Here is a 23,527-nt window from a genome sequence, read left to right as displayed (position 1 = left end):
TATGGATTTTAAGTTATAATTTTATATAATTAAACTGATAGCACAATGTTGTGCACATTCCATTATCATCCTTTAAAAAATATATATATAAAATTATCTCGTCACAGTTTTCGTGTTTATACTCCTCCAAAACGGCTTGACTGATTTTGATAAAATTTTATATATTCAGTAGATCAGATAATAGGTAACTAATTTTTATACCCCTAAGTATTAAGGGTAGCTCACCCCAAAAATTGTTTTTTTAATTTTTTTCCCAAATAGTTTTATTTTTTATTATGTGGCTTCAAGAAATACATACATTTAGCCTTAAATTTTCTCCCTTCTACTACCAACCCCTATTTTTTAATAGCCATAGGGCCGGGACAGCTAGTATATACATATAAGTATATAGGCATATAGTTCTAACTTGTAACAAACAATCCTGGCCTTACCTCACTTTGTCCTTGTCTGACCTACTGCCGTGTAGGTAGTTACATGAGACACGAGATAAAACAAACTAACGACTAGTTAATCCAATAAAAAGAACATTTCCAGCCATTCCCTCCAAAAATCACGATATTTATCTTAATTCTTCTCGTTGCCAACTTAATACAACACTGCTATTACACAATAGCTTCTACGTGTACAGCATAAGGTTGGTAATAGGTCGAATGTTTGTATGTTACATCGTAATTGTACTGTTGACAGTATCTCCTGGACAGTTTTGGTAGTAAACAGGGTTGTCAAAAACGTCGGAGATTTTTGGTCTTTGGTCCCTTATGTTTCCCAACAAGTGATACGCGTACCCCCAGGGGTACGTGAAGTTCCATCAAGGGGTACATGCGGCTATCATTAAAAATAAGAACCATTTCCAAAATATTATTTCATAACGATTATCATCGTAAAAGCCACGCGCCTGCCACATCTCGTCATTGGGCTGCCCTCTTACTCGTCACACGTTCCGGCTTCACGCCAGTTTGGTTTTTGTCGTAATATTACTGATTGCTTCAATAAGGAGTACGCAAGGTTTGAGGCTTTTTTGAAGTGGTACGCAGCAAGAACTAATTTGGTACCACTGGTCTATTCGAACAAAAGAAGAAAACCTTCGAGAAATGAGCTTCTTTCATAAAAGGCCGGCAACGCACTTGCAAATCCGCTGGTGTTGAGTGCTCATATGCAGCGATAATCACTTACCATCAGATGAGCCGCAAGCTCGTTTGTCAGCTATGACATAAAATAACAATGTTGTTAAATTTTATACGAAATATTTGAACTGCCGAAAATGAGTAAATTTTACACTGCAGCAAAAATTTTGTAGTACAACCCAGTCGCTATTATCTATCTACTACGCGTATATATCTACTATATAGAAAATGTGTAATAATTCGAGACACTTAACGATGAATCTTCTGTTCTGAAGTCGCTTGTTCCAGTTCGTTCGCTCTTTTACTTAAATTCTTCGTATAATAGTCAGAAATACGGAACGATCAATTCAATTTTGAACTCTCACGTTCACACTCACATTCTAGTTCTGAAGTTCTTGTTCGATCCTTTATTTATATTTGTCATCTTTGCATAACAGTTCGAGAGACCGAACCATCAACTTAGTTAACTCTCTACATCTAGTTCGTTCGCTCTTTTTCTTAAAATGACATCTTCATAATTATAATATATAATAGTCAGAGATACGAAACGATCGATTCAGTTCTAAACTCTCTGATTCCAGTTCGATTTTACCTTTATTTATAGGTTTTTTCTCATAATATTTCGAATTAAATTTAGTTCTGAACTCTACTTCTAGTGCGTTTGCTTCTATAATTATACTGCCCTCTTTACATAACAGTTCGAGATCTACTGAGTTCTTAACTCTCTTTTTGTGTTCATTCCCGTATACTGTACTTTTCGTATAATAGACATGGAACGATCAATTCAATTCTGAACTCTCTAGTTCTAGTTCGTTCCTTTATTATACTGTTCTATTCTATCGTCAAAACCATTCATGTACGAAGTAAGAAAGAATTCAGAACATATGACGCCAAGCTGTTATATGCTGAATCAAATCAAAAATAGTTTATTTATGTAGGACATTTTAGCCATTTATGAACGTATTTTTTTGTGTTATAATTTTTTCCTACCGTCTAGTTTAGAATACAGATTCAATTGAGAAGAACTGGCAAAAACTCAACTGCATTTCTTTTTTAAACTTAACCTCACATTGTTGTTGCGTTGTATGAGTACGAGGCAAAAAAATATAAGATGGCAACCCTGGTTCTAAACGACATGGCGTTTATTGCAATTAACCTTTATGGAGGTAAGGGGTATGCCATTGGCGGGGAACCATTAAACGATCAATCATGACTGATGAATGACATCTAAAGGTGACTACAGACTGCACACAATACTGTTTCAATGGTCGGCCAGTTTTAAAAAATTAGGCTTCTTCCCGCGTACACTTAAATGGAATGAACTACCTCGAACAATTTCCATTGACTTTACATCAATCTAATTTTGATTGGGGTTCGAACCTCGGCTCAAGGCGTCGTAGTATTGATCTCCATTAGAATTGGATAGGACTAGAATATAGATGGTGTTACAGAAAACTAGTATTCTAATGCAGAATCTATTTAATTTTTAATAAAGAAAATAAATTATAAGTAATTATATCATAAAAAAAAATAACTTTAGAGGTCTGTTGAATATATACAATTTTATATTAAAAAAAAACAATAATAAGACCATATTTTTTCACATCAGCATTGACCACACTAAGTGAAATTTGGTTTCAAATTACGTTACAATAAGTAGACAGAGGTAAGTACGCAGATTTTTTACTCTGTCTCGATTACCTCGTACTGTTCTGTAGACAAAAATCTCGTACTTCGTACTGAAGTACAAAAACCTCGTACCGGTACGAGAATCGCTCGGTTAGCAACATACAATACAATAACCTCAAAACAATTTCCATAGGCTTTACATCAATCTACTTTTAAACTGGACAATTGAAATTCAGGAATTGTAATTTCTATACATAGTAAGCAGAAGTTTCGATTTAATTAATTTTATACATTATACTCTCCCCCTGTTGTATAATGGGCGTGAAATTATACAGGTCACAGCGGGAATCGAACTCCCGACAGCGAGGTGAGAGGTCGATCACCTGACATTAAACTCTAGAATAATCTTTTCGATTTTCATATACAAGTCTTTGCAGCACATGTGAAACACTTTTTATACCTGTTATTTTTCCATCTAAACTATTTCATTTGGAACAGGTATTTATTATAAGAATATTATCATCATTAATAATAAATAAATAACCCTGGACAATTAACACAGCACCATCTAGTTTCACGGTAGGCAGAGCTTGTGTTATGTACTAGACAACTGATATAAATACTTAGATTATTTTTAATACATACGTAATATAAATACAATCATATCTAAATACATGTAACTCAAAGGTGACTGACGTAGTGATCTATCAACGCACAGCCCAAACCACTGGACGGATCGGGCTGAAATTTGGTATGCAGGTAGATGTTATGACGTAGGCATCCGCTAAGAGGATTTTAATTATTTCTACCCCCAAAGGGATAAAATAGGGAATGAAAGTTTATATGAAACTTTGTCAATTTTAAAGTTATCGAGCTGTCTCAGACTGAAATCTGAGACTGAAATTTTTCAGCATACATTAAACTAAGTACATACTATATATTATTCAACGTGGAAATGCTGCGAGCGTTATGGGAACTAAAGGTTCCCATAACGCCAGGCCAGGTAAGACACGGGACAGTCTTAGCATTTAACTTTTATGTATTTTTTTTATTGTATATTAATTTACCATGTAATTATTTATGTTTAGATGTAAATTAGTTAATTAAAGTATATACTTAAATAGATCCATTCAGGAATATATAATAACTAATAGTTTTTATTTCAAACAAGATAATGCTTTGGCGCGTAGAACCTTACAAAATCTCTAAAATACCTAACAAATATAACTAAACTAGCTTTCCGCCCGCGGCTTCGCCCGCTTTGGACTATAGGTTATCGCACGATTAAAGATCCGTGTTCAATAGTGGGATGCTATATACCTTCTTCTTGAGTGACTCTATCTATTCTATCTATTTAAAAAAAACGTATAAAAATCCGCGTAGTTTTTTAAGATCAAAACATACATAGGTACAGACAGACAACGGGAAGCGAAATTCTTTTATACTTTATAGCGGCTTGCCAACGATTCTCATATTCTCGTATTTAATAAAAATATCAAAACATGTAAATAACTAAATTAATATTAACCATACTCAATTTAATGAATAGAAACTTACCTAACTACTACTTACTCATACCATTCATTTCGTTCATTATTCATTCACTCACTATAAATATTATACTAAAAGCAATATATACATACAGCTACACGATTTTCGACTTTATTGATAATAATTTTAGTGGAAATTGAAAAATATTCAAAGGGAAACCTACTGAATAGAAACTGGGACAGGTGCCTTTGTGTCGATTACAATCAATTTCCTCTATGATTAGCTCTATGTTTCTTGTCAATGGGCTTTATATGGGCTTCTTCATACACTATATAGTTCGTACAATGTATTGTATGGACATACTAGCTTATGCCTACGACTTACTGTGAGTAGATTGGAGTTATTTCTCTTTAATCACTCAAAACATCTGTTAAATCATATTCACTGAGCAAAGCCCACTCACTAAACGATTACTTGAATGACGAGCGTGCATGGCAATAGTTGGTCATGCACGGGATTCTCATTTAATGTTAGACATAGACATCTATATAAATATACATTGTAAATAAACTAGCTTTAAAAATAAAAAGTAATTCAATTGAGTTTCTTGCCAGTTCTTCTCAATTGGATCTATATACCGAACTGGACGGTAGGGAAAAATATATAATATAAAGAAATTTATGTTCATAAGCGGATAAAATGTGCTACATGAATAATGATTTTTGATTTTGAATTTGTATTTGAATCTGCCTAAAAAAAATATTTAAATATTGCACAAAAGACTCTCTGTAAAAGTGCTTATTATAAAATAAAGTTTATAAATGATAATTGTTTGCGATCGCAAATATCCATTTAATATATTTAAAAATAAAATTATAAAAATTCAAATTTGGAACGTCACGCACACAACATCGTTGTTTTTTTTTTTCTCTTTTTTGGCTTCGTACATCGATGTTATTTTATATATATTTCGCACTTCTCGAACATTCCGAGGCGTCATTACTAAAATCTGTGTACAATATATTCTACATATTTTTTTTATTTAAATTAAAACAAATTAAACATTGGAATGTTCCTCTAGCAAACAATAATAATGTTTATCTATTCATAGCGCTGACAATATTATATGATTGCACTAGGAATGAGTGCGTAGCGATTTCTATGTGGATTATCGCATGCCTCTTACTTGTTATTGTGTAATTATTTATTTAAAATAACATTCAAACGAGCATATATAGTTCTACACTGGACCTGTTAGGCCTATATCGTAGAAACTGGAGTGATTACAATTGTGTAAATATTTACATATGTTTTCTGGTATTAGAACTGTAGTTTATGAACTAAATAAAAAATGGAGATTAAGTTGAAAGAAGACGTAACATAGAAATAATCTTTATTCAATTAAAACTGCTTGTTTTAAATACACATAATTCTACCACTCATTCGGAACGCAGACTTATCACAAGAAGAATGAGCAAGAACTTGTGTGTTGCTCTTTTGAATAAATGTTAATGAATAATTATACAATAACAAGAGACATTCGATAATCAACATAGAAACCGCTACGCACTTATTCTTAGTGCAATCATATAATATTGTCAGCGCTATGAATTTTAAGTTATTTCTACAAAAACATTATTATCATTTAGAAACTCTTCAAATTTATAAAAAGCATTTTTATTAAAGTAGGTTATATGAGGCTTGAGTCTTTTTTTCAGGGATATAGTTATATTATCTGTGGTTATATTAAGTAGCTATTACATTATGATAAAGCTGTATGCGTGCTATTGAATGGTTGGTAATGTAATGGACTGTCCTCTCGTATGTCATCAAATATCTTTTGTTATCTGTGGAAACCCTCTTTTCATTTTCCAACTGTAAATATAGGATACGGATGGCTTTTATCCCTTTCAAGTGTATTTATTTACTTTTTTTTCATTTATCCCGGGATGGCAAAGGCTCCGGCTTGACAATGCCTTTGAAATTGATATATACATATATATACACTTACTTGTGTTCGTTTTTAAATTGTATTTAATCTATATATATATATATATATATATATATATATATAAACACCTCTTTGGGCACTTTGTTGATCACGCCACAACCTAAACACTTGCCGATTCCACCTTTTGCACTGAATAACTTCACACCTATCGCGTATATCTCAGGCGGTATGGCAACGTCGCATTCTATTTTGCGATGCGGCCATATATATTCGTCGATAGTACGATATACTCGACACTTTTTTTACTAATAATTCGTGACTGAATGGCTCCGAACGGCTAAATTTTTGGTATACACAAAGACTTTTTGGCTCTGAATATATTCCAAAAATCAATTAATTATGTTGATCACTATATATACTCGTACTTACTGCGATACTTATTTTCATCCGAATATATATAGATACCGTAACGGTCTATCAATTATGACTTTATTAATTTACTAATGTAGATATTTTATATTCGCAATGCTCCATACATGCAAGCTCCAGCAACGGTGGAGGCAGGGCCCCCCCTGCACCGTACACCGCACCCCGCGCACACAAACAAATTAGATATTTTTTGAATACACAAAGACTTTTTGGCTCTGTATATATATTTCAAAAATCAATTAATTGTGTTGATCACTTTATATACTGGTCCTTACTGCGATACTTATTTTAATCCGAATATATATAGATACCGTAACGGTCTATCAACTATGAATTTACTAATCTAGATATTTTATATTCGCAATGTTCCATACATGCAAGCTCCAGCAACGGTGGAGGCAGGGGGGAGGCAGGGGGGACCGTACACCGCACCCCACGCACACAAACAAATTAGAATAAATTAAATTCATAAGATTATTCATATATTTCGATTGCCTCGGTGGTCACACCGCTTTACATCCGATGGTCGCGGGTTCGATTTCTCGCACGGTGCAAACATTTGTACTCATCGGTCATCGATTGTTTTCATCGGTCTGGGTGTTTTATATGTATATTATATATGTATTTACAAAATAAAAATATCTATTTATATCAGTTCAGTATCAGTCTGTGTTAATTGTCCAGGGCTATTTATTATATTTTTATAAACGGTTATCTTTTTCCATCGCACCGCTCGCTATCGACAGTGAATTCATAGAAATGTCACTCTAAAAACAAAAATAGTTTTGTGTTTTGTATTTCAAATACTAAATGCAGAATAGGTATTTTCAGAATACTTTTTCAAAATAAAGTACCTTTTGAATTTTTGTCTAAACCTCAGATATTTTATTTATTTTAGGTATATCAATCATTACATAGTGTAGTATAAAACAAAGTCGCTGTCGCATCTAACAGTACATAAACAAAGAAAGAAGACTTTTTGGCTCTGATACCGTAACGGCCTATCAATTATGAATTTATTATACCTAATCTAGATATTTTATATTCGCAATGCTACATACATTCTAATATCCGCCTCCATTCATTGTAACGGTGGAGGGACTAAATAGTTGAATAAAACTGAATAAGCAGTTGCTCCACTCTATAGGTACTGCGTCGTCGTCGTATGCTGTTCATTTTTTCACTCGTTTTGGCGCCAAGAGAGGGTCACATAGTCGTGGTCAAGTCAAGAACTTATAATTTAATTTTGATAACAATAGATACAAGTAAAAAGTTGATATTTTATTAATGTACGTAAGTACTGTACTTAAAAATATTTATTCTTTATTGTACATTTGAAAAACTTAACACTTAAGGACTTGTACATATACACGTACATACTGCCATTTTCTCTTAAAGACATCCAGAGAAGCACTATTTATCAAATACGCGGGGTGCACCGACCTTTGACCTTATAACAGCTGATTCGCGCGTAACAAATTACATTGCTACTTTTTGGTATTTTATAGTGGATATGTCACTATAAAATATTATTATTTCTTTAGATTATGACATAATAACATAGTTTACATGATTTTAAGGGAAACATACGATAAAAAAAATTCCCGTAAAATGTAAAAGATAAAAAATGGTTATTGTTGGTTATCCTTAAGAGATAGACATATACCATCATGGACTTTTTTGTTGACCTTATTTTGATACATCTCTAAGCACTAGACAATACGCATTTTCATTAAACAGTATTGTATTTTTTTTATTTCTTTAACTTTAATGCACAAACAAATTTGTACATGTGGCGGACTTAATATTTTGCCGCGTTATTTACCAGGCAACCATGAGTGGGGCAGCGAAAGATTATTGGCGGTGCACTAATATAAATAAGAAATGTCAAAAAAAGATATATAAATACAAAGCAAAATATACATTTCTATAAAAAAATAACAATATACATACATAAATATATAACCCATAAATGTATAAATAAATACATAATGATCCGATAATCAAATTATAAGTACAGTCTCAAATTGAAAGTAAGAAAAACAGAAAATATAGAGAGAACTATATATATAACAGAAAGATGTGAAAAAAGGAGAAGGACAGTAAAAAAGTTACAAAATTAAATAATGTTGCCGCAATTTCTGTTTAAATGAATTTATTACACTATTATATATATTAGGCATACGACTAGCCTTATGACTGTTACTTTTTTTTTAATCTATATATACATGTAAATAAAATTGTGTCTGTTTGTAATATTGAAATAACCGTTTTTTACTACTTGCATATGAATATAAATACGGTACATACACCAAAATAACATATTTTACAAGTTTTGTCTGTCTGTCTGTCTGTTTGTTCCGGCTAATCTCTGAAATAGCTGGACCGATTTTGACGGGACTTTTTTGGCAAGTAGCTGATGTAATAAGGAGTAACTTACGCTACTGTTATTTTAGAAAAATAAAATAAAATTTCACGCGGACGAAGTCGCTGGGGCCAGCTAGTTATTCTATAGATATACCGAGATTTAATATTTAAGTTGCTATTATGTTGTTGACAAAATTTTACTGTAATGTTACTATTACGTTATCCTACACAATTTGTATTATTTTGGATGAATAAATAAATAATAATCTATACATCTATACATTTAATAAAAATTGGAGTGTCTGTTTGTAATATTGAAATAACCGTTTTTTACTACATGCATATGAATATATATAAGGTACATATACCAAAATAACAATTTTTATAATTTTTGTCTGTCTGTCTGTCGGTCTCTTTGTTCCGGCTAATCTCTGAAATGGCTGGACCGATTTTGACGGTACTTTTTTTGGCAGGTAGCTGATTTATAAGGAGTAACTTAGGCTACTTTTATTTTAGAAAAATAAAGTTAAATTCCACGCGGACGAAGTCGCTGTTCCCAGCTTGTTTTTAATAAAAACGGTTTATTTGATAGAAAAAACATCTTTTTTGTGGTACTTGAGAATGTTGAAGCCTGTTGTTTGTAATATTGAAATAACCGTTTTTTACTACTTGCATATGAATATAAATACGGTACATATACTAAAATTTATTTTTATACAATTTTTGTCTGTCTGTCTGTCTGTTTGTTCCGGCTAATCTCTGAAATAGCTGGACCGATTTTGATGGGACCTTTTTTGACAGGTAGCTGATGTAATAAGGAGTAACTTAGGCTACTTTATTTATAAAAACCACGCGGACGAAGTATTAGTTAGTGTATAATATATTAGAGATACCTACGTGTTTTTTTTTATTGATGACTAGCTGTACACGGGATTTCGTCCGTGTGTAATTTAACTACTAAAATATAAGATTACATTCCACGCGAACGAAGTCGCGTGTACAGTTGTCGGTAGTCTAGCGATTTAGCTAGTACACCGCTTTGATTCCTGCTTGGTGGTCGAGGGTTCGATTCCTCGCACGCTGCAAACATTTGTATTCATGAGTATGATTGTTTGTAACGGTCTGGGTGTTTTCTATGTATAGATAATATATGTATATTAATTTACGAAAAAAATCTTTGTATTTGTATCAGTTATCTGGTACCCATAACACAATGTTCAGCTAGCTTAACTTGGGTCTAGATGAAGCTGTGTGAATTGTCCTGAGATTACTATTATTACTATAATAAATCTTTTCAAATCAGCCGATGTTTATTTTTGCCATAATACGTGCTGTTACCATGTGATAATATTACGTACTTATTACTGTTTTAAATGTGATGTGTTCATTATTTATATTTCCTTTGAATTAAAGACAAGTGTATATATATATATATATATACGCGCACTTAGTTGTACACTTTGTAGATCCAGCCACGACCCGTAGATACATTTGCTGGTTCCACTGTCTCTCTCTTTCTACCACTATAACGGTATCGTGGCGGAACGGCAACATGTTGCCGTTCCGCGTTCCCGCGTGTTCCCTAGATAAAGTATTCGTCGATAGTATACTCGATATATATTTTTTCAACAATTTCCTGCAATAGTGACTCCGTATCAGCAAAATTTTTTAAATGCACAAAAACTTTTTGGCTCTGAATATATTTAAAAAATCATTTACTTGTGTGTTGATGAATTTATATACTAGTACATGAAGTACCTAAAATACTTGTTTTGATTCGAATAGGTAGCGATATTATGAATTTATTATACGTAATCTAAAGATTTTGACGAAATAAGAGTAATTAGTTATCTATCTATCTGTTAACCTTGACTTCATACTGGCACCAGTATTATCAGATGATGAACATACTCTTCGAAAACTTACAGCAGAAATATCGTGTTTGGACTCATTAGATTGGTCTCGATGAATAGAGTTTAAAAAACTTAAAATAAATGGTAAATTAGAAATAACGTATAAAAACACTCTACGCAAAATTCAACCACTTTAAAACTTAATAATAATAATTAGGAAAAGATCAAAGCTATAAGTGCACTGAAAGTAATTGATGGCTTCCACACAATATTTTCAGTAATAAACAACTCTGTTTGTTCAGTAAAAGTGTAAATACACTGGTAACCTTTAATCATATTTTATATGCAAACATTACATATACAAACCCTAAAGTTTTATTTCAAGTAAATAACTAGTTTATTAGCATACAGCGTTATAATTTAATTTTCTCATTGCTTTCTTGATTTATTTGATTGATTTTAGAAACATGAAAGCGTAGCGGTTTTTGTATTGATTGCCGCATGCATTCTTATGTAAAATGTGAATACTATAACTATCAGATGGCAATTGTAAGTAGCTTTGACGTAGTCTAGTGTTTTGAGTAGTCATGCTCACTAAAATGTCCAGACTTGTGGCGGCGTGGTGGGCCGGGTCATTGGGCTCCCTAAAATATGGTCGAGCGCAGTGATCCAGCCATCACTGCGCTCGACCTCATCCGTCATACTCGTGAACGGGTGCTGCTTGTAGGGACTGGTCTGCTCTAATCACTATGACTGATTTTCTCTTATTAATTGTTTAACCAGTTGGTTATATATTCAATATTTTTTCTATTTGAGTATTTAATTGAATTAGTGCTAATTGTTGTTTTGTATTCACACACTTAAACTTAAAAATGTAAAGTAATAATAAAATTATTTAAAAGAGCAACACGCAAGTTTCTTGCTCGTTCTTCTTGTGATGAGACAGCTTTCCGAACGAGCGGTAGATTAAAAAATGTAATGACTATTCAAAAGTGCTTCAATGTAAGTTTATTTGAATAAATGATTTTCTATTTCTATTTCGATTTCAGAATGGCCAGTAGTTTTCATGAAATAAGTCTTTGAAATTGTACGTGTAACTTATATATATACTAGTTTTTTCACCACAGTAAACAACACCAATATGGCCTAGTTAGTAGTGTACCTGTTTACCAATTTACTACATAGATACTCCGAGTTCGAATCTTACACTTTTTTTATTATTATTTATTTTTTTGTTTTTTTTTTTATTTTATATTTTAATAATTAATTTATGATTATATACGATTATGAATTTATAATAAAAACGTAGTTAAGTATTAAATTAATTTTACTAGTTAGGAGTGTACCTGTGTACCAACTTACCACACAGACACCCCGGGTTCGATTCCCACCATTGACTATTGTTATTTACTTCTTTTTGTTTTTTTTTAATTTAATATTTTAATAATTAAATTAATTTATACGAGAAAAACGTAGTTAAGTATTAAATTAATTTTACTAGTTAGGAGTGTACCTGTGTACCAACTTACCACACAGACATCCCGGGTTCGATTCCCACCATTGACTATTGTTATTTACTTCTTTTTGTTTTTTTTAAAATTTATTATTTTAATAATTAAATTAATTTATACGAGAAAAACGTAGTTAAGTATTAAATTAATTTTACTAGTTAGGAGTGTACCTGTGTACCAACTTACCACACAGACACCCCGGGTTCGATTCCCACCATTGACTTTTTTTTTGTTTTTTTTTTAAAGTAATATTTAAAATTAACTATTTTAATAATTAAATGAATTTAATCGATAAAAACGTTGTTTAATATTAAATAAATTTTAAGTGACATTAACTATTATAGCATGCACAAACAATATTTTGTAATAATAAAGAAAATACATTTGAAATGTTATTGTGTTAATTATTTATAAGATCTTACTATAATTGTTAGCTGCTTTACAATTTAGAAAGTATAATAGTTAATGTAAATTAAAATTAATTTAATACTTGACAACTTTTTGTTCGATTAAATTCATTTAATTATTAAAATAGTTAATTTAAAATATAACATAAAAGTCAAAACAAAAAAAAATTCTATGGCGGGAATCGAACCTTGAGCGTCCGTTTGGTAAGTTGATTTGAAATTCAAAGGCTTATTTCTTCGAAATTACTGGTCATTTTGTAATAATACTTAGGGTTCGCATACCCTTATCGGATACTACTACTACACGGAGTTTCAAAATAAAATATCTAGGTTAGGTATAATAAATTCATAATTAATAGACCGTTACGGTATCTGTATATATTCGGATCAAAACAAGTACTATGAAATAAGAACGAGTATATAAATTGATTAACACAAGTAATTGATTTTTGAAATATATTCAGAGCTAAAAAGTCTTCTTTCTTTATTTATGTACTTGTTAGATGCGACAGCGACTTTGTTTTATACTATACTATACTATGTAATGATTGATATACCTAAAATAAATAAAATATCTGAGGTTTGGACAAAAACTCAAAAAGTAATTTTGTAAAGGTATTTTGAAAATACCTATTTTGCTTTTAGTGTTATAGTACTTTAACTGTTATATTTTAAGTAACAATGTTTAATTATAATTAATACCATTGCACCAACACTCCGATCGTGCAAAAAATTTAGCTGTTTCATTATTTTTTAGTTCAATTAGTAGTCTACCTAAATCCTAATGGGGAGGAGAGTTATGACCCCCCATGACTTCCAAGACCTCCATGACGCTACCCCCTGGATCCGCCGTTACGTCTTCTCTTCATTCGCTCAGTAACGTTGTTACAAAAGGAAAAATTCCCGTCCAAAAATAACAGTATTGAGGTTTGATCTGGAGTCACGTTACTCCAGACTGATTTCTATAAATATTTAGATTAGATAGACTATTATTCTTGAAATACTAGCTAGACATTATTAAATTACTGTAGCCATAATGTAGTAGCCCAAACGTGCCAATGAGGAAGCCCTTGGCAAATGCTGCACCCTGATTGGCCCGTTTGAATTGGATCAAGAAGTGGTCGTATGCCAAAAAGGTGGATTTGTATAAAATCGTGTATAAATCGCTTAATTATTATTATTACTCGACGTGACAGTTGTGGCTCAAAACGGATCAACATTTATATATGGTCAGCTGGCATTCGATCAACAAAAGGCCTCCGGATCAACAAGTGAAAATGGATCAACAAAAAACTACCTATACGGCACGTCTGAGCCACAAAGTGCCCAAGGGGATATTTATATATATATATATATATATATATATAATTCAAAGGTGACTGACATAGTGATCTATCAACGCACAGCCCAAACCACTGGACGGATCGGGCTGAAATTTGGCTTGCAGGTAGATGTTATGATGTAGGCGGATGCCTAAGAAAGGATTCTAATTAATTCTACCCCCAAGGGGATAAAATAGGGGCTGAAAGTTTGTATGAAACTTTGTCAATTTTAAACCGATCGGGCTGAGACTTTGCATTCATAAATCTACTATGACGTAGGCATCTCTTAACAAAGGATTTTAATAAATTCCACTTCTAAGGGGAATTTATCCCCTATATTATAACGCGAGCGAAGCCGCGGGCAAAAGCTAGTATTTATATATATATTATGTCTAGGTCTATTACAGACTCTTATGATATATTAAATTTACCGTCAGTTCGTAATGATTTCAAGATGAGAAGAACTGAAAAGAAACTCAGCTCGTATTCTTTTCAAATAAATGTTGTACATGGTCACTTTACTCTCCCAAAATAAAATTTAAAAATAAAACTGTATTATTATTTAAATTCAAATTTGGGAGAATAGAGTGACCACCAGCATATGCTATTGCAAAAGCAAATAGTCTAATCAGTGTTCGTAACCCCAACAGACACACCCGTAGTAATTATATGTATGTATAATTTCTGTCTCAATATTATTTAGTGACTTTACAACGAAATCTATTTCTTTTTTCGTTGTTTACAGGGCAAGTTATTGCCTTGACCAGTATTATATATTATGTTACACTATATCTATGATAATATTACACAATATGATAGATTAGCTCAAAAATAATAATAATCATATATGTATATATGAATGCTCAGAAATCGCTTTACAAAATGATTAAATGTCCACAGTTTATACTACAAACAAAAGTAACGTAATTTAACATGATTTAACGGTGGCCATGAAAGAATACCAACTAACATAAGTTACAAAAATAATTTGCAGTACACGCTTGGCAAATGAAAAAGGCCTAATCCATCTCGGGCCATCCATCATGCGTGTCGCGACTAGTGATGCGCCAGATATTCGTATCCATATCCGTGAATATCCGAGATAAGAGATTTACTTTTGGTCAGATTTTCTAATAACAATAATAACCCCTTACAATTTACACAATGCAATCTAGTCCCAAACTAAGCAGTGCTTGTGTTTATGGATACTACTACACCTGAACTAAAGAAATTTTTAATACATACCTAGAATACAAATGTTTGCACCGAGCGAGGAATCAAATTAATATAATATAATATAATCTCAGGACAATTCTTGTCAAGCTCAAGCTTGTGTTATGGGTATTAGATAACTGATACATACACATAGATATTTTTTTTGTAAATACATACATATTATACATAGAAAATACCCAGACCGATACAAACAATCATACTTGTGAATACAAATGTTTGTGCCGTGCGAGGAATCGAACCCGCGACCATCGGTCGTAAAGCGGAGTACTAGACCGCTAGACCACCGAGGTCGTCAATTGGCGAGAAATCGACTATCGAAAGTAACGCGATGTGCCAAACCGCTAGATGATCGAGGCCGTTCAGGGTGATATCACCGCATGATACTTACTATATACCACATAATACTCTTTGTATTATAGGGTATCCTGTAATTTCACAGCTATATCTTAACACTGAAATTTGCTTAGCGGCCGAAATAGGCTATAGGTGAGGCTGTGGATACCACAGACACGCAGATGACTTTTTATAAAGTCTACAATATATACGATACACAGATGTGTAGTCCATCCGCAATGATAAATGACATATTTGGTCACATCAGTATAAGTTTATTCGCGGACAACGTTATAATTTATTTTTCATTCTGCTTTCTTGATATATGATAGCGTAGCGGATTCTGTATAAATTACCGCATGCATCCTCATGTAAAGTGCGAATACTGTAACTACCATATAGTAATTTTAAGTAGCTGTGACGTGGTCGAGTGGAATGAGTAGTCAGTCATGCTCACTAAAATGTCCAGACATGTGGCGGTGTGGTGGGCCGGGTCATTGGGCTCCCTAAAATATGGTCGAGCGCAGTGATGGCTGGCTCATCCGTCATACTCGTGAATGAGTGCTGCTTGTATCCCTACAAGCAGCACTCATTCACGATCCTGGTCTGCTCTTATCACTACGACTGATTTAATCTTATTGTGTTTTTATATTTGAGCCTATATAAATCAGTGCTGGTTGGTAGTTTGTAATCACACGTTTCGACTTGTAAAATGTGAACTTACAAGGATTATTTAAAAGAGCAACACACAAGTTTCTTGCTTATTCTTCTTGTGATGAGACAGATTTCCGAATAAGCGGTAGATTTAAAAAAAAATTAGACTATTCAAAAGTGCTTAAATTAAGTTTATTTGAATAAATGATTTTCTATTCTTCTCTTCTATTTATCACTACAAAAACAAACAGTTGACAAAACCTTGAAACAGCGCAGTTTGATGTGGTTTGAATTCTAAAAATTATTGTTTTTGTATTTGTTAAGTAGTTAATAATCTTAGCCCAAAATTAATACGTATATTATAAGTTGCAATAATTATTAAATTTATAATGTTGTCACTCATTAATAAGGCAAATATGTAATATTTTGCCGTAAATTGTACGTCAGATCAAAGTCACATAGCCCATTCTATCCCGGCCTATCAGAACCGCAAACTCTGAGCGGCCGGACCCATCACTATGAGAGCCCATCACTATTAGTAACAAAAGCTTTTAGCTGTACAAAGCGAGCGAGTTGCCCCTCTAGCGGCTGAATCGCTGCCCGCCAGCGGTCCTACAGCTGACTTTTGTGCACGTGTGCAATCGGCTTTATGCGAGAACTCCTTTTGTGGGGTTGCCATTGTATTCTCTTTATAAAGTTTTCTATTCAACCGGTTTATTGAGATGTTTTATTGAATGAATTGTTGTTTAATAAATGTTTCCCTGATGAATGTGTGTAATTATTAAACTTTATTACACGTTCCTGGTTGAATGAAAAATATGTCTATTCAAACGTGTTTACATTATTTTTACACGAATATAGATTACTAGCTGTGCCCGCGAATTCGTCCTCTTGGAATAGACGACGAATGACGTATTCCCATACAAAATTACATCCCTATTTTATTTTACTCTCTTAAGGGTAAAATTTTTCAAACTTTGTATGTCATATTTACACACTACAGCCTAACAATAATTTTTAATCTACTGGCTTTAAAAATGACGATACCTCCATACAACCTTTTATCTCCCTTTTCTTTCAACCCCTTACAATCCTTTTTTTGCATTATGAAGTAGTCCTTTCTCAGGGTCTAGATTATCTGTGTACCAAATTTCATTTAAATCGGTTCAATAGTTTTGGCGTGAAAGTGAGACAGGTAGAGTTACTTTCGCATTTGTATTATTGGTAAGAAAGTAAGAATAAATTATTAATAAAACATTTCTATTATTTCGGAATGTCTAAATATTTCAAGGACGAATTTTATATATCACTAGCTTTTGCCCGCGGCTTCGCTTGCGTTAATTTGTCCCCTTAGGGGCGGAATTTATGAATCTCCTTTGATGCCTACGTCATAGCACTGATAATAGAATATTATATAGTCATAGTAGCTTTATGCATGCAAAGTCTCAGCCCGATCGGTTTAAAATTGACAAAGTTTCATACAAACTTGCATCCCCTATTTTGTCCCCTTGGGGATAGAATTAATCAAAATCCTTTCTTAGCGGATGCCTACGTCATAACATCTACCTGCATGCTATATTTCAACCCGATCCGTCCAGTGGTTTGGGCTGTGCGTTGATAGATCACTATGTCAGTCACCTTTGAGTTATATACATTTAAATATAAACTTCCTCTTAAATCAATATATATACTGCTATCAGGTAAACCAAATACAATAATCATCTAGTCTCAGAACTTATGACTTAAAATATGATAATAATTTGCCATATTTATTATATTTATTTCATCTATAACACATATAAAATACAATAAGAAGCAGTGAAATAGACAGCAAATCCGATAACTAATTAAAATCAATCCTATATCGCATGTACTAAGGTTGTATTTCTAAACCAAACCGAGGTCATGTCAATAACACCACGTGGACAAAGATGTGTCTTCTCTTATATTATAATCACCGGATTACATTTGAATGGGACCACTTCAAGACAAAGATCTGAGGTCGACGACCCACTGTGAACTTAAAGCTTTAGGCATTTGTCACACCGACGGGTACGAAGCGATGTATACGATCAGGTCGCTCTTCCCTACTAGGCACATTGGGCACGTACCCAGGCCCCGCGTGGATTGGGGCCACCTAGTCTAGTCTAGTCCCTACTACATTACCAAACGATAACCTATAGCTACTCTACTCTCGCCTGAAAATCAGTCTTAACGAATCCTTACCGACATTGGTCAATTAGTTCGTTTTTATTGATTTTATTATAAATGTCTAGCAAGAACTTGAACTCCTCATCATGACGACTTCTTAAATTGTATATATTATTTTTGCCTGGTTTGTTTTGAAGGTAGGGCATCATCATATACACCTCGTAAGAGTTATGTTAAAAATTACTTTGTCTATTCTAAATTCAATTCAAAATAGTGCTTTATTACTGTAGGGTCCTAAACTAAGGACTTTCAAATTAAAAGGTTGATTTATGGACTGTAAATTAATGTAATAATTTATATATAAAAAATACAGAGAATGAGAGAATATTGAGCTCGCGTATCGTATTCAGTGGCGTGATCAGAAGTGAGGGCCGGTCAGTCCGGTACTATACGCACCCTCTCGAGCCGCGCCTCGCAGCATTGCTCGCGGATTCCAGGCCGGCGAGTCGATGATGTCCGAACAATTACTATGATCATAGGGGCCCCATTATCCTAATGTGCCTAGGGCCTCCAATAGGTGAAAGACGTCCCTGTATACGATTTACATGAGTAGCACTGCAGTCATCACGATCGGTCAGTCAGGTCAGTCATCAATCTATCATGTGGGAAGGGGATCGTTAGTAATGTGGACTAATGATTCCATTGCTAGCAATGTACCATGTCAGATCGACCTCCACGCGCTTCCGCCTGGAAACCATCGTGACACATTCTCGGTAATTTGTCACGTTGGGCTAACTGACCTGACTTCGTGTTCATCTTATCATCCTCCACTGGTACCCCGCCAGCGTAAACCGTTACCGCAGCCGGGTGCACCATTCCATGATCATCCTTTAAACAAAATCTATCATTAATTATATGTACATTTTATTTGCTCTTTTTTTTCCGTTTGTTGTTTATATTGTATTTTTTACATTGCACTGAATAAAATATTTTTCTTTCTTTCTTTCTTTCTTTCTTTCATGTGATTAATCATGGTGTCCTGTAATTTCGATGCCTGATCTGCACCTTGCAATGGAAACACAAATTACCAGCAAAGCGCGACCAGACCTACGCAGACCACTTTTTACTACCTTTAGTCCATCTAACTAGACTAAAACATTTTTTTTTTATAAACTTTATCACATCTCATATGCGCTGAATAATGAGCCACTGTTTTTTCTTCAAACTATTCTCAGTTTCTTAGTCACAGCTTCCGTACTCTTTAAAGCCGCGAACGCGAAAGAAAGGACTTATGGAGCGGCTAACACACATGTACGAGGGGGAAGGAGACTGTTAGTAATGTATCATGTCACCATGTCGACCTCCACGCGGTTCCCCCTGGAAACCATCGTGATACATTCCCGGTGAATTTGTCACGTTGGGCTAACTGATCTGACTTCATGTTCATCTTATCATCCCCCACTGGTGCCCCGCCAGCGTAAACCGTTAGCGCAGGCGGGTGCACCATGCCATTATCATCCATATAAAAAAACACATATAGATGTTTGAAAATAGCGGGCATGGCAAAGGGTCGCGCCGCTACTCTTCGTTAATGAGACAGGTACCTTATATTTCTACAAGAACAAGTACAACGTGCATTCTTATTTTGCACGTGCACTGTGTACTTTCCCATAGTTCATGTTCCCAATATTAAATACCATAGAATATATTAAAAGATTATAAAAGACATAAAAGATTGAACACAATTATAAATAATAATAATAAATAACCCTGGACAATTAACACAGTGCTATCTATTCCCACGGTAAGCAGAGCTTATGTTATGTGTACTAGACAACTGATATAAATACTTTGATTTCTTGTAAATACATAAATAATATACATAGAAAACATCCAGATCGATACAATCATATTCATGAATATAAAAGCTTGCATCGTACGAGGAATCGAACCCGCGATAATCGAATGTAAAGATGTGTGCTAAACCGCTAGACTACCGAGGCCGTTATAGACTTATATCTATGACTGAGAAAGGATTACAGAATTCTTTACACATTTAATATGTTATAAATAAAATTAAGAATCCACTTATAATACAAGGACAGGACATATCATACAGTAAATAAATTGAATTGAATTGAATTATCTTATATATAAAATTCTCGTGTCACAGTTTTCGTTCCCATACTCCTCCGAAACGGCTTGACCGATTCTCATGAAATTTTGTGAGCGTATTGATTAGGTCTGAGAATCGGCCAACATCTAGTTTTCATCCCCCTAAATGTTAGGGGTAGTCCACCCCTAATTTTTTTTTATATTTTAAGGCAAAACAACGTTTGCCAGGACAGCTAGTATATACATATATAAAATATTTTTAATTGATACAGTTTTTACAATAGAGCAAATTTAGATACCTACTGCAGTTTTATTACAGGATATCAACATATAATATAATATATATATAATCTCAGGGCAATTCACACAGCGCCATCTACAACCACGTTAAGCCAGCTAAAACTTGTGTTATGGGTACTAAGTAACTGATAAAATACATAGATAATTTTTTTTTTCGTAAGTACATACATATTATACATAGAAAATACCCAGACCGATACAAACAATCATACTCATGAATACAAATATTTGTGCCGTGCGAGGAATCGAACCCGCGACCATCGGACGTAAAGCGGTGTGCTAGACCGCTAGACCACCGAGGTCGTCAACAGCGAAGTGTACATGTGTGTGTGTGTGTGTGTGTGAAATTTTTTTTTTTAATATTTATTACATTTCGCATAGCGCGAAGTAGCAGGCTCTAGTAAAAACTAAAAGTACATTAAATACAAAAAAAAAAGTTATATGATAACATAGAACTAATATATATATAAATAACATATTGTTGAACTGTTTATGCTGAAGCAAACACGAAAACACGGGAATATCTGACAGTAGAAAACCTTAACAATGAATGAAATGTTATGCATTTCATTCAATGTTAATTCATAGAAAAGTAATATATGCCATAAAGAAATAAAGTTCGGCAAACAATATTTATCACAGACTAGCTGACTTCGTCCGCGTGGAATTTAAATTTATTTTTCTAAATTAAAAGTAGTCTAAGTTTCTCCTTATTACATCAGCTACCTCCTAAAGCTTTAGAAATAACGATTCTCTATACAAACTTTCATCCCCTATTTTTACTTTAAGGGTAACAATTTTATAAATTTGACGAGCGTGCATGGCAATAGTTGTTCATGCACGGGATTTTCATTTAATGTTAGACATAGACACCTATATAAATATACAGTGTAAATGAACTGGTTTTTAAAAAAAAATATTCAATTGAGTTTATTGTCAGTTCTTCTCGATTGGATATATACTGAACTGGACGGTAGGAAAAATTAAAATATAAAAAATAGTCATATTTATTTATACTATTTAATGAACACCCCTAAAAATTAGTTTAAAAAATGACGATACTTACCTAAGAACCCTTTATCTCCATTTTCAACCCCTTAAAACCCCTTATTCGCATTAAAAAGTAACCTATGTCCTTTCTCAGGGTCTAGACTATCTGTGTACCAAATTTAATTTAAATCGGTTCCGTAGTTTTGGCGTGAAAGCGAGACAGACAGACAGACAGAGTTACTTTCGCATTTATAATATTAGTAGGATAACATATCCGTACAAATATTTACTATCCATATATATATATATGTATTATTGTGTACAGCTACATTAACTTTTATATATTTAATATATTGTTTTTCAAATGAATTCAATTCAAAATATGTTTATTCATGTAGGTCTCTTGCAGACTAGTCTAATATGTCAAATCTACCGAAATATTATTGAACTTTTATAATCAAGTCAAATAAAAATAACAAAATTTCATGTTAAAATTAACGTACCTTAGGTTTCTCAAACGACAATCCGAGATAATGCTGATGCGGGACCTGGAATCCCCGATGTCCAAAGGAGGTAGAGCATTTTTGGATCTTCCGAGCATGCTGTCAAGTATATACGGGAATTTACTATAGTTCTCACCAGTATCTTTTCGCTTTCTTTTTTGCCTTTCGCGACAATTTTGACAACTCTAGGAAAGTCGCTATGTCATATGATAAGTTACTTTTCACCTTCCGTACGCTTTACTCCAATCGATCCCCCATTCAAGTCAAAGGGTATCAAAATTACGATGGACTGAGCTAAAGTTCGAACCCTTAGCGGTGCCCTCAGACAGAAGTCGTATATGTCTGGCGGAAGTTGGCCTTCAGCCGCTCCATAAGTCCTTCCGCGGGTTTGGAGTGCCATCTGCACTCGCCCCCTATCGTCCAGTATAGCTGTAAAGACCAGCTGCGTAGTCCGAAAAAAGTTATATTTATCTGTATTTATAACTTAATATCTATTGTTTGCACGACTCTCAAGACGAAGGTTTACGACCAATGTGTGTTGCCAGTGATGACTTACGGCACAGAGACGTAGTCGCTAACTATGGGCCTCATGAATAAGCTCAGAGTCACTCAAAGGGCACCAGAGAGGGCTATGCTCGGAGTTACTCTGATCGTGATCGAATCAGAAATGAGGAGATCCGCAGAAGAACCAGAGTGACCGACATAGCCCGAAGAATTGCGACTCTGAAGTGGCAATGGGCAGGGCACATAGCTCGTAGGACAGATGGCCGTTGGAGCAGTAAAGTCCTCAAGTGGCGACCACGGACCGGAAGACGCAACGTGGGAAGCTCTCCAGCTAGGTGGACCGACGATCTGGTCAAGATCGCTGGAAGGCATTGGATGCGAGCAGCGCAGGACCGATCGTCGTAGAGATCTTTGGGGGAGGCCTATGTCCAGCAGTGGACGTCTTCCGGGCTGCGATGATGATGATGGTAATGGCACGACTCTCTGTCAGCACAATGGTTGACTGGTATAAAATGCTATCAGGCATTAATTCTTCCATGTATACCACTTTATGTGCAAAAAAATAAATAAATATATATCCTATAATTTCTAAAATGTTCACTTTAATACAGTCCTGCAATAAAAAAAGAACTTGACTATTCAGTTCAGTTTCTTGCT

The 23,527-nt window shown here is 33.9% G+C and overlaps 1 protein-coding gene across 2 annotated transcripts in view; it reads right to left on the bottom strand.

Moving 5' to 3' along the window:
* LOC131851261 (uncharacterized) overlaps positions 1-23,527 on the bottom strand; it is a 33,903-nt gene that overhangs the window by 3,604 nt on the left and 6,772 nt on the right. For both annotated transcript variants that reach the window (XM_059201735.1, XM_059201736.1), the window contains exon 7: positions 22,367-22,465. In XM_059201735.1, coding sequence (XP_059057718.1) covers positions 22,367-22,465 — 99 coding nt within the window. The remainder of the gene's footprint in view (positions 1-22,366; positions 22,466-23,527) is intronic.

This window comes from Achroia grisella, unplaced genomic scaffold (assembly GCF_030625045.1).
Source record: "Achroia grisella isolate CSIRO2021 unplaced genomic scaffold, CSIRO_AGI_Agris_v1 utg782, whole genome shotgun sequence".
In the NCBI taxonomy this organism is placed as follows: Eukaryota; Metazoa; Arthropoda; class Insecta; order Lepidoptera; family Pyralidae; genus Achroia; species Achroia grisella.
Note: the sequence above shows the minus strand (reverse complement) of the source record. Positions and strands in the feature narration are given on the sequence as shown.